Raw genomic sequence first — 10481 nt, 5'->3', positions numbered from 1 at the left:
CCCAGGTTCAATCCACAGTACCATATGCTGTGCTGCCTACCAAAACCAGGCGTGGTGGCGCACACCTGTAATCCCAGTGCTGGGGAAGTTGAGACAGGAGCATCACTATGAGTCTAAGCTGTGTAGCGAGACCCTGTACCAAATAAAAGATTTAAAAACAAATTTTTTAAAGCATGGGCTACAGGGCCGGGAAGATGGCTCAGTGGAATAAACGCTTCCCTGGCAAGCACAAGGGCCTGAGTTCAATTCCCGGTTCCGCAACAAAAAAGGAAAAAAGAAAGAAAGAAAAGTGTGGGCAACAAAACCAAAAATAGACAAACAGACAAAACTTCTGCAAGTCTGTCTTTGGCACTTTCTTGTTGCTGGAACAAAACACCCAACACCCACGACTTGCTGCAGGAGAGGTTTTTGGTCCGTGGGTTTTCAGTCCGCAGTCAGCCTGCTCCATGGCAGGAAGGGTGCGGGGGAAGGGTCTGGTGAAGGAAAGCCACACACATCACGGGAGCCCGAAAGTGGAGAGGATGAGGACCTGGGAGGGACAGAGCCCTCCGTGGCCACATCCAGCAACCCAAAACCAGCCAGGCCCCACCCACTCGGGCTGCTGCCACCCAGTCAGTCACCTTCCAGAAGCCCCATCTCTGAGGCTTTGGAGGACATTCTAGATCTGAAGCATAGTGATATCAAAGGAAACAGTCAGGGCCGGCCACATAGCTCAGGGGATTAAAGCGCCTGCAAGCAGGTGCAGGGCTAGGGGTCCCATCCCAGAGCCTGCCAATCTGCAGCCCAGCCCCCAGGGCACAGTGAGAGGGCAATTGAGACTGGGCCTGGTGTCGCGTGCCTGTAATCCAGCTCTCTGGAGGCTGTAAACAAGCAGATCACTACGAGTCCAATCTAGTAGTGAGACCCTGAATACCCTGTAGACCCTTCCCTAAAAAAATTAATTAATTAATTAAAGAAAACAATCAGAATGAAAAGTCAGCTAACAGAATGGGAAAAATAGTACCAATCATATATCTGATAAGGGGTTAATTTCCAGATTGGATAAGGACTTTGCTTATAACCCCCCCCAAAAAAATCTGAATAGGTAACGCTCCAAAGAATATTTACAAATACTCATCAAGCATGGGAAGAGTTGCTCTGCTCACTGCTCATAAGAAAAATGCAAATCAGAATCACCGTGAAGTACTGCCTGATACCCATTAGGATGGCCACTGATAAAAGAACATAAACCAGCAAGTGTAATTCTTGTGCATGAATGCAGAGAAATTGGAATGTGCACTGTTGGTGGGTGTGAATGTGAAATGAAGAACAGTGCAGCCAGCCATTGAAAAATGCAGTGTTGAGATTCTTCAAGAAATTAAAAACAGAACTAACAGGTAACTCCACGATCCCACTTCTGGGTAAAATACTGTATCAGGAAAAAAAAAAGTATTCTCCTCTTATGGAATATTATGCAGCCTTCAAAAATCTTGATGTCCAACATGGTTGAACTTTGATGACATTGTAAGTGAAATAAAATAGTTACAATAAAGATACATGATTCCTTTCAGATATAGTCTCTAAAAATAGAACAATAGCAACAGAAAGTATGAAAGATCATGGGCCAAGCACCAGGGGAGAGGAAATAACTGTCTAGTGGGTATTGTGCTTCGGTGCCGCAAGAAAGTTGTGGGGATCCTTTGCACAACCACGGCCCTAGAGTGACAACTAAATGTGCAGTCTGAAAATGTTAAGATTCAGGAGTGTGGTTCTCACCGCATTTTTTGTAAGAATAAATTTTATAGAAAGATTCAGTAGAGACAAATTTTTTTGTTTGTTTTTCGCACGCTACCCATTTAGGTGTGGGCAAGACAACTGGAAAGATTGAAGTCTGCAGGTGAGAGCAGAGGGTTACGGGAACATGAAAACGTGCTGTATTCCACTGGCTCCACAGATGTCTAAGTTCTTGCTCTATTTTATAGAAGCCAAACATGAAAGGTATAGAGAAGATGACAGAGGTTTGGTTTGTGCAAGAAAAGGGTAAGAGACTCTAGGAAGAGACCCGCGTTCAAGGGAGGACCTGGGCCCTCGTCGGGAGATGAGTCAGTGTGCGTGGAGGTGGCTTAAGTGGCAATGAATGTTTTGTGTAGATATTTTAATGATTCCTGACTTTACCTGATGGTTCTTCTTAAGTGTTAAGAGAACAGCCCTGTGGGCTGTGGGGTAGCTAACCGGCAGAGTGCTTCCTAGCGTAAGTACAGCCTGGGCTTGAAGCCAGAGCCACAGAGCCAAAACTGACAGCTGTAATAATGTCACGTAAGAGAATCTCTACTGTTACCACCCCACGTTTATAGATGAGGAACTTAAGACCTACATTAATCTGAGCCCAAGCCTTTCTCCCTTGAGTTTTTTTAGTATTATTATTATTTCTAGTGCCTGTGTGTAGCACATAATGGTTACATTTTTTATGGGGAGTTGGTCCAAGTACATAACGTATCTTAATTCCTTTTGGCCCCCACCCCTCCCATCTGGCTCCTTCCCACTCTTAGTGGCTTTCTGTGTGCAAAAACTGTGTCTCATGTTTAACTACCACATTGTATCTCTGGTGTGGGAAAACAAAAGGGTAAATAAAACCAAAATGTGTAGTAGATACTGGGAAGCAGGAAGCAGATGTTCACATGGGAAAGGGACAAAGGAAGGGAGAGGGAGAAAGGAAGGAAGGGAAAAGAAAAAAAGTAGGGGAAAATCGGTGCAACGCCTTTGTAAATGAGAAGAGGTGAAGGGAGGGCAGGGGAAGGAGAAGAAACGAAACTCGAGAGGTATCACGTGTGGGTACAGATTCCCTACGGTGAATGCAATCCTTGGCTGGAAAGTACACTAATACATTTTTCTTTTTTTAAGATCAAAGCCTGCAAGTTGCAAAAAAAAAAAAAAAAAAGCTCCATGTCCCTTTTTTCCTTCAGTTCTTTTCCCACCCCTTTCCCTCCTCTGCCTTCCATCTCCTGTTCCCCTTCCCATTTGAAAAAGATCACTCTACTTCCTATTCTCTCCATTTATGCTTTATCTAGATTTTGGGTTTTGCATATAAGCTTGCATATCCGACTGACCCCAGACTTCGTTTGCTCTAAATCACTCCACCAGACTCAGTGCTTGAAAGTTCTCGGCATTCAGTAAGGATTTGTTGAGGAACTCGAAGAATGAATGATAACTAGACTCTACCCCTGGGAAATCCGTGCTCTTGTGGAAGGAAATAGACAGATCGTGTATTACCATGTAACAAGTAAAATTATAGAGGCTCGCTGACAGCTCAGAGGAGTGGTTAGCTCTAGCCAAGGAGTTAAAAAAGGTTTCACGTAGGAGATGCAAAACTCAGAGTTAAAAACAAATTTAAGTCGGATGTGCTAGCATGCACCTGTAATACCAGAACTCGGGGAGCCTGAGGCAGGAAGATCCTAAGTTCAAGTCCAACCTGGGCAACTTAGTGATGTAGCATGACCCCATCTCAAAATAAACAGAGCACTTGGTGTTGTTCAGCAAAGATTTTAGGTTCAATCAGTATTGGGGGAAGAATATTAAGTATCCATTTAGCAGATAGATGGGGCAGTGTCCTAAGCAGGAGGGATCATGTTCGCAGAGTTAAGGAAAGAGAAGATGGGAGGACAGGCCCAGAAAAATACGCGTGGTTCTCTACTGCTGCGGGATACAGTTGAAGGGTAGGGTGCTGAGGGTCCCAAGGATCAGATGGTAAGGTCACATCAAGGAGTCTGAACTTGATGTTCTAGAGGTACGTGGGAAGCCACCCAAAACTTTCATCTGGAAAATGCATAGCTGTGTGTGTTTTACATTCCTCATGGCAGAGTACAGGGACAGGGCAAAGCCGGGGACCGACGGAGTTGCATTAGTCCCCATGAAAAGCTGACGCTTTCAGTGGTGGCGGCAGGAGGCAGGATTAGTCCGTGAAAGATTTTTATGGCCCAGCCCAGCGGAGTGCACCTGCAATCCCAGCTCCTCAGGAGGTGGAAGCAGGAGGATCGCTTGAGCCTAGAAGTTGAAGAAAAATAGCTTTTAGGCGTGACGCCTGGTGACATCTGCATGGTTTTACACTTGGCAGATGTATTGCGGTGATGCCGCGTGCTGGTGCTTTGACCGCTGCAGACAAGACCGGTGAAGGAGAAATGGTGGGTAGCAAGCCCAAAGATGTGTTGAAATGAATGAGCAACTTTAGGGGCCAGCTAGACGGCTCAGCGGACTAAAGCACAGTGGCCGGGTTCGATCCCTGGCACCTCATACTGCGCCGGCTCGGCCTCTAGGTTGCGCTGAGACTGTGCATGGAGGTGCACACCTGTAATCCCCGCACTTGGGAGGCTGAAAACAGGAGTCTGATCTGTAGTGAGACCTTGTAGACCCTGTTGTAAATACATTAAAAAAAAAAAAAAAAAGCAGCTTTCGAATCCAGCCATCTTCTGCCCATCGAATTTTGGGTTGGTCACTCCAAGACTCCAGGTCTCATTTAACTGCTCTAGGAAGTGGGATTGCAGTGCCTACCACAGTGATACAAATTAGTCGATGAAGTTGCACATGACTTGCTTTACAGTAAACCTAATATGTAAGCTTCGCGTGGTGGGATACAGCTGCACTTGGGATCCGAGGCAGGAGCACCACTGTGAGCTGAAGGCAAGCCTGGCCTACAAAACGAGCTCAAGGGTCACGTGAACTACATCGTGAGACCCTTCTCAGAAACAAAACCCAACCTGATATGTTGGAGAACTTTGTTCCTGGAGCCTGTGAGCTTATGATAGGAGACCACAATCCCTGCAATTTCTATGAATCTTGGGACTCATATGGGAGCATGGGAGCCCGTAAAAAAGATCTTTTCATTAATCTCGCAGGAAGTAGAACAGAATTTTCCTTTAGTGTATTCCGGGTTGTGTTGGCAGGCAGTGGCCCTCCCCTCTCCCCCTGGATCCGGAGCTACATTTTTACATTCCTTTCAGCTGGTACAACTGCAAGGCAGTGATTCCCAAGGAACTAGGATAACTGTCTCTTTTGCCAACTCTATTTTTTCCCCTTTCTTTCTTCTTTTTTTCCTTGACAACAGAAAGCTGCTTTTTTTCTCTCCTGCAAAGAAGCGACATTACCCTGTCAATGTTAAATTCTGGCAGAAATGGAGCCACTAAAATAGAAAAAGAAAAATTATTTTGGCAACAGCCAGGAATAAGAAGTTCCACAGCATTAACTGGGTTGTTTATATTTTAGGAATATGGGATACTCTGTATTATGAGCAATGAGTGTCTCTAGTTAATGCTTATTTCTAAAATAATTCTCTTTTTAATGCACTTGGCAGATGTATTGCAGTGATGCCCCCCTTGTTTTTCTTTTTTAGCCTCACCCTGTGCATTTCCTTTCTTTAAAGAGGCAGGATCTATAAACCCATATCTTGCCTTTGGATTTGGCCATATGACTAGCTTTGGCCTGGGGTTACTAGTGATCACTGAAAAGTGATCCCATGCCCACTGGTTCTTTTGGACCCTGGACATTACCCTGAAAATGCATAAGGCCAGCCTGTAGGAAGATGTGGGACACAGAGAAGATAGCAGAGGGGTCCAAGCCCAGGCCATCTGAGACACTAACAACTTGGAGAATCAGTGTAAAATCTCCACTCTAGGCAAGCTGCTCTTTAACATTTCCCTAAATACAAACTATACATCCCAGGCTCTCTGTCTTTCTCTGTCTCTGTATCTCTCTGTCTCTGTATCTCTCTCTCTCTCTCTCTCTCTCTCTCTCTCTCTCATACTGGGAATCACACTCAAGCCCTCATGCTTGCCAGGCAGGTGCTGTGCTGCTGAGCTACATCCCTGCCCGCCCCAGTCTCTTTCTTTGTGTATTTAATTTCTTATTGGCATGTCTTTTTTTTTTTTCTTCTCCCTGACTATTTAAACTATATCGGATCTCTGAGGACCTACTGAAGCCCAGCCTTCTCTGAATGATCTTGTGTCACTGCCCTGCCTCTCTAGGCCCTTAACACTCAGATTTCCCATCAGAACCATGAATTGGATACTGAAGCGTGCTATCTTATATGCCTACTATTTCTTACTAATAGTCATTTGCTAAACTAAAATCCAAGTTCCTAGAGGGCAGAGCTCTTCTAAAGACTTCTTTTTATGCTCACTTCTTGTTTTTAATGTATTTGGTACAGGGTCTCACTGTGCAGCTCAGACTCATAGTGATCCTCCTGGTTTCAGCCTTCCCAGCCCTGGGATTACAGGCATGCGCCATCATGCCTGGTCTCAGTGGCTGGCTGAGCATGCCTGGGGGCAGGGCTGGTGTGGCACGTGGTGCTGAGGATCAAGTCCCCATCCCTGCGGTTGCCTAAGTAGGCGCTTAGTCTGCTGAGCTATCTCGCCGGCCCTTATGCACAGAACTTTAAAAAGGAAAGTTCACGGTCTTTCACTAAAGACTTTTTCCACTAAAGATTTTAATACTTGTAGGTCAACTGGCACCAGGGGGTAACTGTTAAGTATCATTGCTAATGCAAAAAAAAGAATGCAGAGGGTGAGATGACTTCGTGGGATGCGCAGATGGACGGATGAGGAGAGAAGTGCGGAGTGAAGTTGGAGGTTTCGGACTTGGGTTTGTGGAGTGTTGTTGCCCTTTGCTACTATAATTCCCACTAGAAAAATAAATTGTACCTTTAAGTAGTGCCCTTTCCCTGAAGTTTTCCTCATCTTCCCATGCTCCCCAAGTTAGCTAGGCTGTCTCCCTCCCCGAAGGTCAGGCTATCTCTCCTTGCCCACCTCCAGCCTTGCGGGACCTCAGGCTGTTCCCCGTGTGACAGTCAGGCCTGTGCCTCCTTCCTGCCCACCTCCAGCCGGGCTCACCGGCGCGCCTTGAGCTTAGAGCTGCGCTTCAACTCCGCGTGGATCTGTAACAGCACTTGGTAGCTTACCGTACAGGCCGTACACATTTATCTCGCATCTCTTCTCAGTTTTCCTGGTTTTGTGTTTGTTCCCAGCTCTGGGAACTGAACTCAAGACTTTCATACTGAGCTCCATCCCCAGCCTTTTAAAAATTTTTATTATTATTATTTTTTTTAACACAAAGTCTTGCTAAGTCCTGCAGGCTGAGCTCAAGCTTCAGATCCTCCTGCCTCAGCTTCCCCGAGTGCTGGGATTGCAGGAGTGTGCCGCCATGTGCAGGTTCCTCTTCTGTATTTTATTTTATTTTTATTTTTTATGTATTTACTACAGGGTCTACAGGGTCTCACTACAGAGATCAGATTCATAGTGAACCTCCTGTTTTCAGGGTCCCCAGTGCTGGGATTACAGGTGTGCACCACCATGCCCAGTCTCAATCCCCTTCTCAGCTCGCCCTGGGGGGCGGGGCCTGCACGGCCTGCTGGGGATCAAACCAGGGTCCCTGCATCTGCCTAAGCAGGCACTTTAGTCCACTGAGCTACCTGGCCAGCCCTCTTCTGCATTTTAGGTGCCACTTTCAGGCCCTCATCAGTGCTCAGAGGGACAGCTTCAGGCTCTCATCCCTGGCCTTCTTGTACACAACCTTTGACTCTTCCTTGCTTTTTAGCCAGTTAGCAAGGCAGAAGTATCAGACTCAAGTTTAAAATAAATTCTGCAGAAAGAAACACAACAAAGCAAGCAAACCCTTGGTAATATCTTCCCTCCTGTTCAGGGTGGAAGTCAGGCTCCTGGGCCAGGCATGCAGAGCTCATTACAATCTGGCCCACCTCCTCTCTTCTTTTGTGCCAGCCTTAACTTTTAACTCCAGCAGGAGGGAACAGTCTGGGCCTCACTAATCTGAAGACCGCCTCTCCTCAACCACTTCATGCCCATTTGCTCCCTGCTGGCTATTTCTCACCCATCCAGATAGCCTCTCCTGTCTACCATTTCCTTTGCCCTGGTTAGATGCTCTGTAGTACTGGTTATCCAATTCAAGCGGGAGCTTCCTGAGAATACAGCGAGGTTGTGTAGATCTCTGTGTGTAAATCCTACCACAGCTATCAGAACCTAGAAGGGCTCCACAGTGGTGGGCTGGATGGATGGCTGGGTGGGTGGATGGATGAATGGATGGATGGATGGATGGATGTTTGGCTGGCTGGCTGCATGGATGGATGGATGGATGTCTGGCTGGCTAGCTGGATGAATGGATGGCTAGCTGGATGAATGGCTGGATGTCTGAATGGATGGATGGATGCATGGATGAATGGGTGGATGGATGGATGGATGGATGGATGGATGGATGGATGGATGATGAATGGTTGAATGGATGGATGGTTGGATATCTGGATGAATAGATGGGGCTGGGGAGATGGCTCAGTAAAATAAGTGCTTCCTTGGATGAATGGATGGAGGGATGGATGGAGGGAAGGATTGATTGCTGGATGAATGGGTAGATGGATGAATGGATTGATGGATAGATGAATTGATGGATGGGTGGATGGATGGATGGATGGATGTCTGGATGGATGGATGGATGGATGGGTGGATGGATGAACAGATGGATGAATGGTTGGATGTATGGATGAATAATTGGATGGAAGGATAAATAGTTGGATGGATGGATAGGTGTCTGGATGACTGGAAGGATAGCTGACTGGCTGGCTGGCTGACTGGATGGATGGATGGATGGATGGATGGATGGATGGATGGATGGATGGATGACTGGATGCATGGATGGATATCTGGATGGATGATGGATGGATGGATGGATGGATGGATGGATGGATGGCTCGCTGGATGGATGGCTCACTGGATGGAGGGATGAGTGGCTGGCTGATTGCATGGATGGATGGATGGATGGATGGATGGATGGATGGATGGAAAGCTGCTTGGCTGGCTGGCTGGCTGGATGACTGGATGGATGGATGGTTGGATGGATGGATAAATGGTTGGATGGATGGATGGATGGATGGATGGATGGATGGATGGATGGATGGATAGATGGGTGTCTGCATGGATGGATGAATGGCTTGTTGTCTGGCTGGCTGGCTGGCTGGATGGATGGATGGGTGTCTGCATGGATGGATGGATGGATGGATGGATGGATGGATGGATGGATGGATAGGTGGATGGATGGGTGACTGGATGGATGGGTGACTGGATGCATGGATGGCTGGCTGTCTGGATGGCTGGATGGCTGTTTGCATGAATGGATGGATGGATGGATAAATGGATGGATGGAGCAGTGATCTGCCATTCACTGTGGTGTCAAACAGTTCAATTTATTACCGATGGACCTAGATCTAGGCCTAGAGACTACAGGTGATGTTCACAGGTTCTTCCCACCTGTGACCTGGCCTTCAATCACTAGAGTAGGATTACACTGTCCAGAACTCCAAGCTATTGGTTATAGGCAGGCACTCCTCTGCCATCCAGGGTATTTATGCTGATGTGGTGCAAAGATGCACTTGCATGTCCTGGGCTGGGGATGTAGCTCACTAGCGCAGAGCCTTCCTGGCCAGTGCAAGGTCCTGAATTTGATTCCTGGTACAAAAAAGAAAGAGAGACCTTAAATGTCCTATAATGGTGATGATGGCAGCCAATAGTCACTGAGATTCACTTGTACCCAATATTTTTCTGAGTGCTCCAAATTAATTAGTTAATTCAGCTTTCAGAACAGTCTTCTGGGGTACATGAGTATCCTTGTTTTAGAAAAGAGATTAGAAAAGGTTAATTAACTTTTCTAAGATCAGACAGCTACTAAGAATAGAATCTGTGTGCAAGCTAGACAGGTGTTAAGTTCACACCTCATGTGACCCCAAGTTCCCATCTTCCAGGGACCCTTTACTCATTTCCTTTTTCAAGATGGGAGAAAAAGAAATGGCCAAAAAGAAAACATCTCCCATTGCTTGTTTATTTATTCAGTTTCCTTAAATGCCTCCAGTATTGCCAAATTATACATATTTAGCTGGGATGAGTCCCATCTCATTTTTAATCTATGTATGTTTGTTTAACCATAAACGTAACTAATTTTGCACAACTGAATTTGAGGGATTAGCAGAGAACAACACAATGTAAGCAGCTTTGCTTGTGGCAAGTCATGTGTGTTTCTCAGTGGTTTGGAACCACACTATTGCTTCCTCTTTACCTTTTGCAGCGAGAACACATTTGTCACTGTGCTTCTGAGCAACTTGGGTGACACTTCCGGGAAAGCTCTGCACTGGTCCAAATGGCACAGGTCCTGTACGTGGCATTTTTTTCTCTTCTTCTGGGTAAGTTGCATCATTCTCTGTGTTTCTGTCATCACAGGCGCTGTCCACAGGAGGCCGCTGGGTGATGGATGACGACAATTTGGTCTTTACAGAAACAGCTATGCCACATACTTCTGTGGCTGCCAATAACTTTTGATTTGTTAATGACAGTTCTTTGCCTTCTTGGGGAGCCCAGAGTTGCAGGAGGTGCAGTGCTTGGTGTTTTATGTGTGTCTCCATTGCCAGATCTTTCGCTTTGGCCTGGCTCTGGCTCCTCCTCCTCCTCCTCCTCCTCCTC

General features: G+C 46.4%; 1 protein-coding gene across 1 annotated transcript in view; it reads left to right on the top strand.

Moving 5' to 3' along the window:
* Positions 1-10087: 10087 nt before the first annotated feature.
* Cd101 (CD101 molecule) overlaps positions 10088-10481 on the top strand; it is a 42135-nt gene continuing 41741 nt past the window's right edge. The window contains exon 1 of the mRNA XM_004641655.2: positions 10088-10204. Coding sequence (XP_004641712.1) covers positions 10162-10204 — 43 coding nt within the window. The 5' untranslated portion in view covers positions 10088-10161. The remainder of the gene's footprint in view (positions 10205-10481) is intronic.

This window comes from Octodon degus, unplaced genomic scaffold (genome assembly GCF_000260255.1).
Source record: "Octodon degus isolate 3935 unplaced genomic scaffold, OctDeg1.0 scaffold00140, whole genome shotgun sequence".
Lineage (NCBI taxonomy): Eukaryota > Metazoa > Chordata > Mammalia > Rodentia > Octodontidae > Octodon > Octodon degus.
The sequence above is the reverse complement of the archived record's forward strand: the minus strand, read 5'-3'. Positions and strand labels throughout refer to the sequence as shown.